The sequence below is a fragment of the Neofelis nebulosa genome, chromosome 4 (genome assembly GCF_028018385.1).
Source record: "Neofelis nebulosa isolate mNeoNeb1 chromosome 4, mNeoNeb1.pri, whole genome shotgun sequence".
Lineage (NCBI taxonomy): Eukaryota > Metazoa > Chordata > Mammalia > Carnivora > Felidae > Neofelis > Neofelis nebulosa.
Window position 1 is genome coordinate 51,557,461 of NC_080785.1, and position 16,960 is coordinate 51,574,420.

Here is a 16,960-nt window from a genome sequence, read left to right on the forward strand (position 1 = left end):
CCAAGCCAACTCAGGCAGATCCTGTAAAGGACTCTCGTTCAGCAGAGAGAAGAAAACCTCAATGTCACTTTAGAGGCAGGCTTGGGGATTAGGGTGCTGCCAGCCCTTCTGGGTTTTTTTGTTTTTAATTTTTATTTTTAAAGCTAATTTATTTTGAGAGAGAAAGAGCAGGGGAGGAGCAGGGAGACAGAGAGAAAGAATCTCAAGCAGGCTCCTCACTGTCAGCTTGGAGACTGATGTGGGGCTCGAACTCACAAACCATGAGATCATGATCTGAGCCTAAAAGAGTGGGACGCTTAACTGACTGAGCCACCCAGGTGCCCCAGCCTTCTGGTTTTGGTTCCAGAGGGGAGAGCCAACAACCAGAGATGGTGAGTCTTGGGATTGTGCCAGTCCAGGGTCCCAGTCATCCTGAGGCTTACATCACATTACATTACGGCTGGCAATGATTTAACTGGTTCTTATGAAGTACCAGACATTCAGCTCTAGGTATTTTTCATGTTTCTCTTTTAACCTGAAAATCCCTTGAGATAAATATCATCACGTCCTCTCAGCTTTATGGAACATTCTGAGGCATAAGGAGGTTAAGTAACTACAAAGCTGAGCTGGGATTCCAACCCATGGGGTCAAACTCTAGAGCCAGTGCTCTGAACTCCATTTTTACTCCATCTCTAAGCTAATAAGCAATTTCCCCCATCAAAGCAAGTTTCAGTTGGGTATCCTGCACTTTCAGCCAAATTATGTACTATGTATTGTAGGTATACTAAGTAATACACTAATGAAAGCAATCAAAGGAATACTTCAATCTGAGTATGTCCAAAGCCATGTTGTTATCTTTCTCAAACTTGTTTCTCTTCCCTTTCTCTTTAAATGACATTTTCATCCATACAAGATGAAATTAAATCTTGGGAATCATTCTGGATCCCTTCTCAGCTTCCACATCACCTCATTTTATATCCCAAGCCTCTTTATTCTACAAACAAAAATTGGGCAGTTGTAATGGACACAACCTGATCCTCAAGCCAGTCCCCTTTTATTTTTTTAATTTTTACTTTCACTTTTTAAAGTAGGCTACACACCCAGTGTAGAGCTTGAACTCACAACCCTGAGATCAGGACCTGAGTTGAGATCGAGTCGGACGCTAAATTGATTAAGTCACCCAGGCATGCCCCCCTTCTTTTCATTCCCACATTTGATGCCCTAATTCATACAAATGGTCTTAACCTTCTTTAACCTTTTAGTGCCCTAGGATCTTCACCAGTAAGAGGGGGTCAATCGTACCTATCCCCTGAGGCATTCGAGGATTAAATAAGATAAAGTGTGAGAACCACTTAGCACAGTATTTGACAACTGTTAAGGTATTTCTTTTAAGAACTAAAAAAGTTTTAATATGTGCTCATGGACAATTCATTGTTTGCTTTTATAGCAAAAACATTGAACTATAATAAATTCATCAAATGAATATGATTTCATATTTTTGCACAAGTGACCTGTATGATTTCCTGCATTTTCCAACATAATATAAATTCTTAGAACACCCACACAAAACCCCACTCCCCAAAACCCAACAACATTCAATCCCCACTCCTTAACTATGCTCTATTAGCAGCTATGTTAGGGATTGCCATGTATCTGATGAGTACAGCACATTCATCAGATATACACATTCAGAATCAACTTCCTTGATTATGTTAAGTCAACTGCTAGAGCTTTAAGTTGTTCCCCTTGTTTAGTGAACATTCAAAAAATAAAATATAAATTCACGCATTCACCCGAACACAGAAGGGCCTATGTATCATACAGGTTACATACAATACACATATTATTCATATTCTACTTCATATTAGATTCTTTGGCTTGATACCCAATTTTCATATTGGATTAATAAAGCATAAAAAAGCATACTGTAAGGATCAAATATTTGACACAGCCATTCAGCCTTATCCATTAACACACACACACACACACACACACACACACACACACAGAAATTTTAAGTAAAATTAAGCACTTGTCTTTATTAGCTTTCTAATTAGCCAACATATGAACCCAACTTGGAGCCTATGGGTGGGGTGTTTAAAACAAACAAAACAAACATGAGTTGATCTTTGTGTAAGAGATAGAAAAGGAAAACATAATGATCAAGCTCAAACTTATGATTTCCTTACATTTTTCTCTCCAACATATATCTTCATTGCCTAGTTAAGATTCAAACTTGAAACAGAAGATAGTATTAAATGTCTTTAAGCTACCCTAAAGGACTACTTCCCCTTACTGATTTTCATACCTTTCCGTTACTGTCCATGTTGTTTACTACATTAACACCTGAGCAGTATCAGGTCCTGTTAGAATTACCAGGAACCAGATTTCTGGTTTATAAATGAGGGATATATAATTTGTCTTCAAACACAAAAGGAAAGCACTGGGTAGGGGAACGGTAGTGAGTAATCACAGTATTTTTTTAAATTTCAGAGGTTTTAGAAGTAGCCTATTGGTAATAAACTCCAGGTCAAAGTTTTCCCTTCTGTTCTGAATATGAAACTTGGGAATCTTGCCACACCAATACTTGTTCAGGCATTTGAATAGATTCCAGGCCTTTTTATGAGAAAGAAAAACTTCAGTTGTAACTGTTAACTAACATTTTTGTAGTGGCATAAGGTCTTCTTTGATCCATAGGATTAGGCAAACTTTGTTACCCACACATCTCAGTTCTTCAAGGGTATTGATGTCCATCTTGGGGAGCAGAAAAACCTAAAACCTGCATCACAATATCCAACAAAATCTCGATTAAAAACCTTACTATAAAAATGACAATGTAAATGAGGAAAATTTAAAAGAATATCCACATGATGTCAACTTCAGGATGGGAGTAGTTTTAAACAAGACAGGAAATCCAGAAGACATAAAAACTGGTTAAGAGTGGACCACATTAAAAAAAAAAAAATGGGGGGCGCCTGGGTGGCGCAGTCGGTTAAGCGTCCGACTTCAGCCAGGTCACGATCTCGCGGTCTGTGAGTTCGAGCCCCGCGTCAGGCTCTGGGCTGATGGCTCGGAGCCTGGAGCCTGTTTCCAATTCTGTGTGTCTCCCTCTCTCTCTGCCCCTTCCCCGTTCATGCTCTGTCTCTCTCTGTCCCAAAAATAAATAAAAAAAACGTTGAAAAAAAAAAAAATTAAAAAAAAAAAAAAAAATGGTACAATCAAAATATACCATAAATCATGTCAAAATACAGACAATGGTGAAAAATATTTGCAATCCAAAAAACTTAAGTGTTAATATTCTTACTATTCCTACCAATCAAAAATTTTTGTAAAATTGGCAATTGATTTCAGATGAGGAAATGGAATTATCATTAAGCATGAAAAGAACACTCAAAAAAAAATCATAGATATGCCAAATTAAAACATGAAGCCATTGGACTGGCTAAAAACACTATTATTAATTTGCAGTACAAGTGAGGATATAAGATAAAAGTGACTGATGGGAAGAGTAAATCACTGTAAGCTTGACTTCACCAATAAATGGGAATCCATCTTTATCTACTTAAGTGCCACCATCATTTTGTCTAAGAATGTTCACTACAGGGGCGCCTGGGTGGCGCAGTCGGTTAAGCGTCCGACTTCACCCAGGTCACGATCTCGCGGTCTGTGAGTTCGAGCCCCGCGTCGGGCTCCGGGCTGATGGCTCGGAGCCTGGAGCTTGTTTCCGATTCTGTGTCTCCCTCTCTCTCTCTGCCCCTCCCCCGTTCATGCTCTGTCTCTCTCTGTTCCAAAAATAAATAAAAAACGTTGAAAAAAAAATTTAAAAAAAAAAAAAAAAAAAAAAAGAATGTTCACTACAACAGCAAAAACTACAAATAACCTACCTGGGGCAGTTGGTTAAGTTGGGGAACCTTCATACAACAGCCTACTATGCTCCTGTTAAAAATACGTAAAAGCCATTTTGATTAATAAGTACAAGGCACTATTGTGACTCACAAGCATATATTTCTTCTTTACAGAAGCCCATGATTTATCTCTGTATTATAGAAGTAGTAACTGAGACACAGAGAGAAGTAACTCGTTGAGACTATGTCATACTGCTGGTTTTATAGATGGAGGGGGCCAGAAACCAAGTGTAGATGGCTTCTAGAAACAGAAAAAGATAAGGAAAACAGATTTTGGTATCAGAGCCTTGAGAAGGAAACAGCCCTGCTGACACCTTTCAGCTCAGTGAGACAAATTTCAGACTTCTGACCTCCCAAACTGGTAAGTTTGTGTTGCTTTAAGCCATTAAGATTGATGCAATTTTTTTACAACACCGATAAGAAACTAATACAATAAGGGATAATAAAAGTACTATGTGGACAACATTATTTCCAGAAATGCCTTTACTAAAGTTTAATGTAGGGGCCATCACTTTCTGGTATAAACAGTAAGTTCTGTATCATCTATGAACCTATGGCTGAGAACAGTGCTAGATCCATAAAGAGATATAATAATGATATAATGAATAACATTATAAACATGAATAAATAACAGCTTAGTATAGATATGACTTTTTTATTGAGGTATAATTTGACATTGAACTAGCAGTTCCAGGTATATGACAGGATTAAATATTTGTATATATTGCAAAACGATTACCTTTTCTCTGTATGGATTTTGGAAATTAGTAGAAAATGTGTCCATCACAACAGGATCAGTCCTATCAGAGTAACTTTTTCAGATAGCAGTTTCAACGAACTACATTCTATCAAAATTTCACGTTAATGGTGCAGATTCCTCTTAAGCATCACAAGAAACGAATATTCATTTTTGTGGAAATACATATTCTAGTATGTCTGTAACTCCTAAGCTCAAAAGATCTAAGACATGTACTCTAATGCTTTAATGTTATATTATAAATACACATAAAAGTGATTCAAAGGTATGTGAATGCTCTACTAGAAAAGACAAAAAAAAAAGTCTAACCACATAAAGGAATATAAAACTATTTATTGACCACTGTTTACCAGTATTTACAATAAAGTAAATAATATACAGTTGGATAACATTCTGACTACAAAGTTATTGTTTTTCCTGGTTTCTGCTGAACCAGTAACTCAAATACTGAGAAGATTGAGCCTACATGTAAGGAATGAGTTGGGGTAAAGAAAAAACATGCAGGTCAGGAATTTAGATTACAGAGGTCTGTCCCCCCATTTATTCCAGCAGGTGCTAAATTGCCAATATCTCTAACCATCTGATTATGATCAGGTTTCCATGAACAAGTTTTAAACATTCCATGAATCATGACCTTTTAGTCAGTGCAGCACAGGGATTTCAACTTCTTCAAAGGGAATGGTTCACCAGAAGGAACCTTTAAATGTCCACTAAGTTTTGCTTACCTAATTAAAACATACCAGGACTTGTCCGGTTTTTTTCATTTGGGTGGGGAGGTTATTGGTAGTGATAAAATTTTCCTTTCAGAAATCTTGCAAACAAACTTGCATTTGTGTGACTGCAGACATGGATTCTGTTACGGCTGCTTTCAAATTGTCCAATTTAAATTGCTTACGTTATATGTAAGCCCAATTAATTACAAAATTTGAAAGGTTAAGGCTTCAGGAAAACTTTCAATTTAAGTGATTTCTTAGGTTGCTAAAAATGATGGCATCCCAGAAACGTGGGCTTATCCATGGTTATAAAATGCTGTTTTTATTTTGGGGAATGTTTTAAAAACAAAAAAAAACCAAAAAAAACCAAAAAACGATTTACGTATGTATTTTAAGTATATACACAAAAAAAACCCCCAAATAAACAAAAAACCCAGAATGGTCCTTAGGCATATAGGAGTTAAACACAAATTCCGATTGAAGAACAACTATGAAGATTTCCCCCAACATTTAGAAAAGGTGTTCTCTAAAGCAGGGGAATAATATACCATGGTCTCAAATATTCTTCTCTGATAAAGGAAGCAACTACAGAAAGCTTTTATTTGTTCAAAGTAACCAGTGCTATAGATGCAAAAAACCCCAACAACTTCCCCAATACTACTTCAAAACAAACATATCAAACTTGATTTTCATTAGAATGTTATTTTTTCACACTAATAAACCAAAAAACCAAGACCCAGATTTTATATATATATATAAATATATATAAAAAGCAACACAAACAATTATTGAGCTTCATCTTCCGGACAAGAATGCCAAGTTAGTCTCTCTTCATAAAAAGCAATTACAATCTGAGGACACTTCATATTTGCCTCTTTTGCCAGCACCAAGTCTGCCTCATCTGAATCTTTCCTGTTGTGAGGAAAAAAAATGTTCAGTCAAAAGTCTCAATGGTTTTTGTCAACTGCAAGTCTTTCACTCAAGTCGTAATTCAATCAAAAGGTGTTTAAGTGCTTCTGAAGGATTATGTGGTACATGTGACTATGTTCCAATACAACCTCATCTTCCAAAACAAGCCACAGTTTGCCAAATTTTGTTTTAAAACATCATAGCAAAAGAAACTAGAATCATCCTTTCAGCAGATAATTACTACCTCATAATGATGAAAACTATAAAACCTTTTCTAGTTAAGGCTTCACAAATTTAAAAAAATCTATTCCTACTTTAAAATAAAACAGCAATCATCGGCACACTTACCATTTCATGAGAAACATTAATTCTCCACTGCTGTCTGTGGCACCAATTATTCGTTCAGGATCAAGACCTCTGGCAAAGCCTCTTGGTTTATCAGCCTGATTAAAAAGATATTGACTATTAAAAAGATATTGACTTTTCATATAGCAAACTAATATTAACTTCCAATGTGTTTACATGAAATATAGCTTTCAAATAAAAATCATCCCATAGTGAAAAAGAAATAGCAAGAGAAAAAACCCTTATTTAGTACTAAAACATAATTTCCGTTAACCTTTCAAGAAGCTACAACAAATGTGGGTATCTAAAAGTATTCTAAATCGCAAGTCAAGGTAACAAATACCTTTCCGTATCCTAATATGTCAAAAGACAGAACTGTATGGGCACACAAAAAAATTAATCCCTTTATTTTGCTAACTCATCCATTAATAATCGTAAATTCTTGAAAGATTTCACTTGTAGGTATTAGTCTAAATTACCCACATATTTTAAAAGCACACACAAAACACAAATAGAAAATAGTAAAAACTTCAAAACTCACACTCATCAGTAATGTAATCAATGTGAATTACAGGAAACCTTATAAAATACTTAGCATAAACCACTGCCTCTAAAAGTGTGGTTTGAGGACCCCTGGATATTCTAGAGACCATTGGTATGTGTCTGTTTATCTGCAAGGTCCCCTCTTTTCATGTATCTCTGACTTCAGATTATCTTTGTATTATCTCCAAACATTGAGAGCAAATCAGATGCAGAAGTAGAACTATCTTAAGCCAGACATCGAAAAGATTTGCAAAGATGTAAAATGACACTCTTCTCGTTTATTTTTCATGAAAAGTTATGAACATGCAATAGGTTCTATCACTGTTAACTGAATACAAGGATTTTAGGAATTTGTTTTATTTCTCATATAGTTAGTATTGATAGTCATAACACACATGAACAAAAGTTTTTGGGGATTCTCAGTAATTTTCTCAAGTATTAAAGGGGTTCTGAGGCCAAAAACGTTTGAGAACTGCCTACGTCAACAAATCCCTTCTCCCTACCAGACGTTATCTATATCCTAGGCTCTGGAGTCACATTACCTGGGTTAGTTAGAATGAAGACTCTAACCTTTACTGTGTGGCTTTGGGCAAGTTAACCTCTGTGGTTCAGGTTTTCTATAAAACAGGAATAATACTATCTGTCTCAGACGTTTTGTAGTATGCAAAGTGCAAATTAAGTTACATAGAACACTGCTGGGCACATTGTAAGAGCTCAAAGTAGGGTTAAGTATTGTTATTAAACAGTGTTTATCAGTATATGGTTCACTTTCTATCTATGCCTATAAATTATTAACATGTTACCTTTTTGCTTTGGCTGCTGAAGCATTCAGAACCAAATATGTCGTCAACCTCTGTGTTTCTCATCTGGGAAATGGGGATAATACCTATAATCTTAATAAACTTGCCATGAAGATTTAACAGATTATCTGTGAAGCACTTGGCATCTAGTTCAAATGATAAAATTTTAAATCCAAAGACCTTATCAATGCATCTATATTTTATGTTTAGTTCCCAAACCTAAATACTAATTCAGAATCAAGAGCTTTTCTCAAATTGATGTTAGGTCAGTAGGCACGGTCAGTATGTTTTGGAGTTGAGGGTATAAGCAAGTAGTTACGTGTTTTGCCCGAAGCCACAGAAACATTAGAGAAGCAAAGACTGGATCAAAATATCCATGTAATGAATGAACAAACTATCTCATTTCACACCCTCCCCCCAACCAAACCCCAAAAAACCATAAAAATAACTTCCATCACCAATGATTATATACTTCAAAATCAAAGTGTTATTTGCCAATATCCTTGACAAACAAGGATCTCATGCAGAAGTACTTTCTGGTGGTCAATGCCACTAACAGTCCCTAATCAGGATGTGCCATGTGGATTGTGTTTACTACATTGTAAAGGACAGCAATGATCTAATCTTTGTGTTCGTTGTATTTAAGACTGCCAGTCCCGGATCACAGAAAATGGTTTTACTAAGGCTCAAATCCACGAATCTACTCATAATAACACTAGCATAACAATTCAAGTAGTATAAGCACTTACTGCACATTTATATGAGGCAGGCTAAATCATGTTTATCCTTTTTTGTCCTAAATATTAAGCATTTTAAAAAAGCTTTTCAATGATTTTTAAAACATTTCAATTTTAAGTATTTTAAATGTACTTTAAAAATCAAGCCATCAACCTTTTACAAAGTTAGTCCAGTGGGCAATATTTTACACTTACAGCATCTCTTTTCTTCTTGGATTTGCTATCATCAGATTCACTGTCAGATAAAGATTTTCTTTTTGTGCCATCTTTTTCTTTACCAGCTTTTTGAGAATTAAGAAACGCTTCAATTAACTCTGGACAATCTAAATTTTCTTCAGGTTCCCAAGTATTGTCAGCACTAGGTTCAGTTAAAAAAAAAAAAAAGAAAAGAAAAGAAAAAAAATTCAATTAAATACAATTCATCACCATCATCCACATCCATTTAATATTTATCTGAAAAAAGTCTGCTGTACTGCAGATGCTTCTTCCCTATCTCCACATTCTCGAGAAAATCTGCTTATATTTCCTGTGTCTTTCTCAGCCCCCTATTAATCTGCTGTATTACCTCCAAGTTAACTATACCTGACTCTAGCAGAATTAGAGCTAATATTTTTCTAAGTTACACCAATAACCCACTTCAGAATTTCTCTGAAAAGGTTTTAAAAATGTGGATTCCTTATTCCCACCCCAAGTTACTTTACCAGATCAATCAGACTATGCCTCAATTTGGGATCTCCAATACGGTGTTTGAAAACACAATTCTAAGGCATTCTTAAATGTGAGACAGAATTGTCAATTTCTGCTGGGTCCTCAAATTGGGTAATGAAGAACAGGGGTTGGCAACCCAAAAGTCAAATCCAGCTTTTTGTATGTTGGGCAAACTAAGAATGGTTTTCACATTTTTAATTTGTTGGGAAAAAATTTCAAAATGACATTTACGTGAAATTCGAACTTTAGGGCCATACAGTGTCATTAGAACACAGCCATGCTCATTTGTTTAATGTAGTGTCTGCTGCTCCTTTTGTATTATATTTGCAGAGATGAGTAATCATGAGAGACCTATGGTCCACAATGCCTGAAGTATTTACCATATGATTCTTTAAGGAAAAAGTTTGGCAACCCCTGATACAAGGCTGAGATGAGCATTTTCATGTTTTTCAGAAGGACTAGAGGAAAAATGAATAGCAATTACCAATATGAAAAATAATCCTAGTGATAGGCTTGCAACCTTTTTTTTTTTTTTGGTAAACGCTATGCCCAATGTGGAGCCAGAACTCAAAACTGCGAGATCATGAGTAGTATGCTTTACGAACGGAACCAGCCAGGCACCCCCTAGTCTTGTTAACTTTGTGTGCTCTGATCCAAAAAGACTTTACAGAACAAGACAGAAAGAAATTAATTTTAGAGATGTTGGAAAACAAAGGTAATGTTAACCTCTGATTGTAACCTGCGTCTTTTGATATGCTGAGACTCTAAAATTGGAAAACCTGAATCTGAGAACAGAGGAGCACAAAAGAGTTGAAGCAGAGCCTCCGTCTAATATAACATAGATCTACGTAACCCTAACCCTTTCTATATGTGGATAATATAGACTTGTATATTACCTAATACACTGCACAGTTAGTTATCTAGCAGGTCTCAATCATAATAATGGCCTTAAGTTTCGGAGAAAGAGGGAGAAAAGGAATTAAGTTTCTTAACATTTTGATGGGCTGGGTAGAAACAAACAGCATTTAATGTTTTGAGATTCCAAAACAACAAAAAAACCTACCATACGAAGGTAATCAATTCTTTGACACATTGGTTAAATCTAACTTTAAAATAGTTCGGACTTGGGGCACCTGAGTGGCTCAGTCAGTTAAGCCTTCAACTCTGGAGTTCAGTTCAGGTCACGAACTCACGCTTTGTGAGAGCGAGCCCTGTAGCTGACAGCTCCCTCTCTCTCTGCACCTCATCCCCACCCTGCACACATTCTCTCAAAAATGAAAATAAAGTAAAATAAAATATGATAAAATAAAAGTTCAGACTTATTTTGCTTTGTTCTCCTACCTGTTGGAAATTTTTCTAGTGGCAAATTACGAATTTATGATGTACACTTTCGCTCAACTAAGAATACTGAAAAGATAAAATAAGAAACCTTCAATCTTCCATTTAACTCGTAATTCCCAAATTGCTTAGGGAGGCAGCTTTAAAGGTAAACGGTGGGGCATGTAGTAGGTATCAGATATCTGAAGCCTAATTATTTAACTAGCACACTTCCCCATGTCCACCCCGTTCAGAAAACTGTTGACTATCTTTACTATCCATTTTTTATAAGTCACTGGCCATGGGACCTTGCTGTTTTTGTGGTATTAGGCAAAAGATTCCAAGGAGATTTAGCACAAGATAAATGTAAGAGTAGAATTTCTGCATGAGTTATTCGCAATACATTATAAAAATTAGGACAACAATTAGCAACGAGGAATATAAAGAACTAAGGAGCTTGAAAAATGCCCTGACTGCTTCTTAGAGATTAGGATATAGTAAACCCAGTATATGGCACAGGTCCTGGATTATGATAAGCACTTCTGTTCAACACCCACCAGTCTACCTTATATAGCTTCACACCTTATATAGCACACCCTCCCTATATAAGGAAACGTCAATTAGATATTCTAATTGGTGCAATACTTAACTACCTTAAAATGCATTATACGGTGAACTGCACTCTGTAAATGTGACTCTTCAAGGCAATCGACTAATTTCAAATATGCTTGGTTACAACTGTAGGCTAAAGACTTGGCTCTTTTTAAACAGCTCTCAATCAAGGTACCCTAGAGGTATCTTTACATTTAAAGAAATCTATGGAGAAACTGATTTTAAAAACTTCAGACTAAAAGCAAACTTTAAATGTCACTTAACTGCAGTTAAACATCTAATAAAAGCACCAGGTTTCTTACTCTGTAAATCCCTTCCACTTCAGGAAATACTCCACCTTCCCATTCACTACACGTCGGTCCAGTACTTTTTCCACCACAAATTCTTCAGGCTCTGCCTCTTCTACTTTTTTACTCTTTCCATTCTGTTTCTTTCCCATTTTTTGCTAAAATAAAACAAAAACGAGATTTAAGAGACATTTTTTAAAAATTTTGAGTACATTTTAAAGACTAAAGACTGCATTCGACACCTGTGTTTTTACTTCTATATCCCAGGGGAGACCCTTCTGAAAAGATTAAAGTCAACAAAAGGAATACTTAATTCCATTTTAGCTCAAACCTATCACCCACCCCCTTTCACTAAAATAATACAATCAAAAACACTGGAAAATACTGTTATCTTCTCCGAATCCAATCTCTCATCTAGTCTAAAGGACCAAGTTTACTAGAGTTTGCACTCATTTTAACTGCAAAAAGCAACAGACAACTAGAAAAGTACCAGAAGATGACACAAAGAAGAGAGTACTAGTAACAGGTCTTTCTGAGCCACAGTCCCATTAAACTATAGCCCCCAAACACTAAAACCCCCTGTATCAATGCAAACACCAACGTTAAGCCTTGATTATACAGAAAAGAGGTAAATGCAGAATGAAAACATGGTTCAGAATCCTGATATCAATTGCAGAGTCAACTAAGGAGACCATGAAGAGGCTAAAAAGGACGCTAGTATTGTTCCGTAATTTCTGTAGATAGTATTACAGATCACGTGGAACAAAGCTATAATGTTGTCACACGAAGATGCCAAAACGCTGGATCATTTTAATCCTCCAATGTGAAAAAATCTTCTTGGTTTCTCAAGAGTCCAAACTGGTAGCCAACAAAATTTATGTAGAGAAGTTTTTAGGTTAGTTTTTTTCTTTACATAATGCTACAAGAGAAGCCAAAAGACCATGCTAAACCCCACATTATTTTCCAATAAGTCAGATGTTATGAGGATTGATAAGAGATAAAACAAAAAACTTAAATGGTTAATTAGAAGAGACTGAGGGAAACCTCAAATGTTAATTCTAAATTCATTTCAGTGGTGCTATTAAAAAAAAAAAATCTTAATTGCTAACACTGAAGTCACCCCTAATACAGCATACAGGCAAAAAAGTTAACCAGCAATACTTCAAGATGGCAAAAAAACATTAAAATTATGGAATTATTCACAAAGGTACACACATAGAAGTAATTAAACTCCTCTGGAATTTACAATAACCCAGCAAACACCTGATTTTGTTGGATATCTTCTCTAAGTCAGGCCTTATAATTTTCATTAATTCAGACACTGGGTATCACAACCAGTCAGATAGCTTTTTGTTTCTGTACAGTACAAGGAATGGTAGTGAGAGAAATGAAGAACTGGTGTAGACAAAAGTCTATCAGTGATCCTAAATGATAAAATAGCCATCTTCATGAAGATGAGGTTAACAGAATAAAGAGGAAAGCAAAAATAAGCACAAAGAGTGAGAAGAATAAACACTAATAAAACTTGGCACAAAAAATGAAGTATTTACTTCTATGGCACCCATAAGCTACTTACAAATGTTCATTTTTTTCTTTTCAAACAAAATTCACCCACTTTCCCACATAAATTAAAAGCACACCTCATCTCTTGAAAAGAATTTTCAAGGCTGTCAATTTATGATCCCTTGTCAAAGGATAAAATGCTTCAGTATCATTAAGTTACGGACATTGAAGACTATCAAAACTGTGCCAAAGCAATAGAGAGAGGCATCTATGTGTGCTTTCATCCTCCAAGCCTCAGGGATAGCTAGTTCCTTCTCCTTCCAATACTTGAAGGTCACAGGCAACCATACAGCCAATTCAATTATCTATACACTTTGGTTTACTGGTTATGGAAGTTGAAGGGCAGTTCAATCCTGAGGGGGCATGGAAGATGCTTTGTGCTTTTTTCCACTGAGGGCTTTGATGTGAATCTTTTGTGCCACACTTTATATTTCAACATTTGCCAGGATTTGAGTTAAACGTGCAACCTAATGATGGTAAAAATTAAAAATCAGCAACTTGCCTTTTTAGTGTGAAACCCAAGAGAGCAATATACAAACCAAAACCAAATGTTTTACCTTATTTTTGTGTTAGCACTCACCTTTAATATGACTGCAATTATTAATGCAATGTGTTATAGAATTACTGTGAGAATCATAACGTTGAATTTTGCGATTTGTATATGAATATTTCAATGTTTTAAAAAACCTATAACAATATAGCTGAGCATACTACGTCTTTACACATTCATAGAACTTTTAACGAAGTATAGGAATGAATGCAAACTCTGGATTTAAGAAAGTGAAAAAATTTAATTGCTCCAAATTTAATTGCTGCAGATCTAGTCTTCTCTCTTCCCGGGACATATGTATGGTTTTGTTCATTTTGTATTTAAAAAACCACATGGCAATGATGTGATTTTAAGGCCTTAATGTATTTTAGAATAATTAAGCTTGAAATAGGACAGTATGACTAAAGTAATTCCCAAGATCGAATGACTTTTGTCCCAACCTAGGTGTATGAGGAACAACTTCTTTAACCAACACTGAAAATACCTGCTCTCTCTAGAATTCAATATAGGGAGATTTAGGGACCCTTATGCCAACACCCAAGAGCTTTACAGCACTGCCTGTCAATATTCTTCCATGTTGCAAAAGTTTATTATTTCAAGATAAAAATACTCTGTAAAATTCATGTTGCTATCCTCCCAAGATTAGGTTTCTTTAAATGGATTAAGACACTATTAAGCCAAGCCTGTAAGTATCTTAATGTAATGATTTCGTTTTTGCCCCTAATTCTCCCCATAACAACACTGCAGGGAGAGGGGACTGGGAAATACATGTGGATGTAAATATCTCAACCACAGAGATGCAAAGTTATAATTTTGGGGGGAAAAAAAATTTGAGTTAGATCCTTACGTATTTTAGGTTTTCATTAACTTACCAATGTAGTTTTATTGGAGGCCATTTTTTATTGCAGACTTGAAGAGCTATTACTAGAAAAATGCATGACAGTTAAAAAGAAGTTTGCACGACACAAAAAAGGTAGGTAAACACAAGTTTTGTTTGGATTCCAACCCCCACTTATGTATCGTATATTTAAATTTGTACTCAAATCCAGAGATGCAGATTTGAGCTCCTGCCTAAGTTATTAGTGACCTATGCTTGCTGAGTATATCAGTGTTGTAACCAAGTGGATTGAGAAATCCTTATTGGGTACCCTGGTATCTGAGACAGTTTTACAAAGGAAAAAATACTAGACAAATATTTTTTCCCCAATCTAAATCCCGCTGATATCAATCCTATCCAGAATTTTTAAAAAAGTCAAATAACTTGTTTCAAAATTCGATGTGATAACCCAAACAATCACAATTATTAAACTACCTTCAATTTTCCACTAGACCTTGTAACAGTCCAAAGAGGCACCTACATAACCCCAACTTGGTTTCTTTTTAGAACCCCCGCATTCTAATCACTAGTTTTAAAAGCTGAAGACAGAAAAAAAACATACTGAGATGCGTGAGTCCCATTTCGTGCCACTTTTAAGACAAACCACCTCTTCTGTCTATCCGCCCCCCATAAGCCCCACCCTGCTTAACCAGGCCCAAACACCCGGCCCCCGCCCCCCACCCGGGAGCGCGGGCCTCGTGGTCAGCGCATCCGCGGGGAGAAACAAAGGCCGCGGCCCGGGGGCTCAAGGGCACTGCACCACTGGGCCCGCGTTCGTCCCCACCCGGCGGCAGCCACGTAACGGAACGCCCGCCGCAGCCTCAGGACAGCGAGCCGTGCTGATGCGGGAGAACGCACCGCCCTCACGGGAGGCCCAAGTCGCCGACCGAGGCCGCGAAGGGGAGGAGGGCCCCTCATCTTGATCGCGGGTGGGGGAGGGGGGAAAGGAAATGCGCTTTGTCTAGAAATAAGGCGGCTGTCGCCACGGCTCTCGACCCTCTCGAGGTCTGTCTCGTTCTCCCCCTCCCCCACAACTAACTCCAGGCAGCGGCCCAGCGCCAGGCCAGCCGCTGGGTCTCCGCTCGACTCTCCGCTGCTTCCCGCCAGCTCCTGACTCGGGGTCGGGCGGGGAAGGGCGGGAAGCAAGGAACTGGGGTGCGGGGCGAGAATCCCTGGGGCGCAGGTGGTATCTTAAGCACCACCACCGCGTAGAGAAAGAGAAAGAAAGACACCGACTTCACCGCCTCCGAGCTGCTCCGCGTCCCGGGTCTGCGGCGTCTCCGGCCCTGCGCGCCTCAAGCTCCAGCCACATCCGAGGGGGAGGGGGCTGGGGAGCTGCGCGCCGGGCAGCCGCTGGGGGGGGGGGGGGGGGTAGGGGAAATGGCACCGCCCACGCCGGGCGGCCGCGAGGGGCGGGGCGGCCGGGTGCGCGCTCCCGGCGGGGGAGGGGCCGCGCGCCGCGCCCGCTGGGAGCCGGTGCCCCGGGCAGGTGGAGGGCGCCAGCGACGGGGCACTTACCGTTCGCGGCGTGACGCCTGGTGGCCCCCGGAGGGGAGGGAGAGGGAAGTAGGGGCGAGGACAGTGACCGAGCTTCTAGACGGAGGCGTTTCTGTTTCGCAGCTGCAGCGCCTGGCGCCAAAACCGGGCTCCGCCCACTTCCTCGCCCCTGGACGTGGGTGCCTCCAAACGCTAGGGGTGAGGGAGTGAAGAAAAACTTGGGCGGGGAGAATCGGAACTAAGCAGGAGTGCCCCTCTCAAACCACTCTCTCCGAAGACCTCTCTTGAACCCAAGGGGTCGACTCCCAAAGACGTTGGACAGGGTTGGTGGCGCGTGAAGTGTAACGTGTTGACTAGAAGTCGCTTCGGGTGTTTCCGGAAGGGGCCGAGTCAGTCCTCAGAGCAGGAGGGGAAAATTGGGGGAGGGAAATCGCTAGGGGGAGGCTACAGATTATTCTGGCGGGAGATGAAGGGCGGGGGAGCGAATTAACAAGTTTTGCTGCAGGGACCACCTCCCGGTTTGAGGGGGCTGGGCTTTAGGGCTGCGGATTAAGCTCCTCCCGACAGCGTTAATTTCAAACTGCGCGACCGTTTCTCACCTGCCCTGCGCTAAGGCGGGGGCTGGACCCAATTCCATTAGAGAGAACTACGCAGGACTCGAGCCTTCCGCAATTCACTGAGCCCATTTACGCAAGTGACGTCAAGCACTGCTACTGGCTGCTAGGGGGGGAGGAGTACGTATCTGGCGTAAGGAGGGCGTAGAGCGTTCCCGCCATTGGCGGCGGTTAGGGCGTTTACGCAACGGCCTGACGTAGGGGAAGACGCGTTGGTCGGGGGGAAGGTTCTAGAAAAGCGGCGGCA

General features: G+C 38.8%; 1 protein-coding gene across 5 annotated transcripts; it reads right to left on the bottom strand.

Moving 5' to 3' along the window:
- Positions 1–4,954: 4,954 nt before the first annotated feature.
- On the bottom strand, positions 4,955–16,485 carry CBX3 (chromobox 3). Of its 5 annotated transcripts, none has more exons than XM_058724788.1 (6): positions 16,121–16,485; positions 14,598–14,649; positions 11,628–11,770; positions 8,884–9,046; positions 6,612–6,706; positions 4,955–6,266 (listed from the first exon to the last, which is right to left on the bottom strand). In XM_058724788.1, exons 2-6 carry the CDS (start codon positions 14,619–14,621, stop codon positions 6,140–6,142), a joined length of 552 nt encoding a protein of 183 aa, XP_058580771.1. In that variant the 5' UTR covers positions 14,622–14,649; positions 16,121–16,485; the 3' UTR covers positions 4,955–6,139. The 5 variants fall into 5 exon arrangements, with proteins under 5 accessions (XP_058580771.1, XP_058580770.1, XP_058580773.1 ...); XM_058724787.1 differs by lacking the exon at positions 16,121–16,485 and adding an exon at positions 15,839–15,968; XM_058724790.1 differs by lacking the exon at positions 14,598–14,649 and having other exon boundaries at positions 16,121–16,480.
- Positions 16,486–16,960: the final 475 nt, after the last annotated feature.

Coding starts and splice junctions, on each gene's coding strand:
- CBX3 (XM_058724788.1), bottom strand. CDS start 14,621: ATGGCCTCCAATAAAACTACATTG. Junction 11,771..14,597: donor CCTCCAATAAAACTACATTG/GTAAGTTAATGA, acceptor GTTTTATTTTAG/CAAAAAATGGGAAAGAAACA. Junction 6,707..8,883: donor CCAAGAAGAAAAGAGATGCT/GTAAGTGTAAAA, acceptor CTTTTTAATCAG/GCTGATAAACCAAGAGGCTT.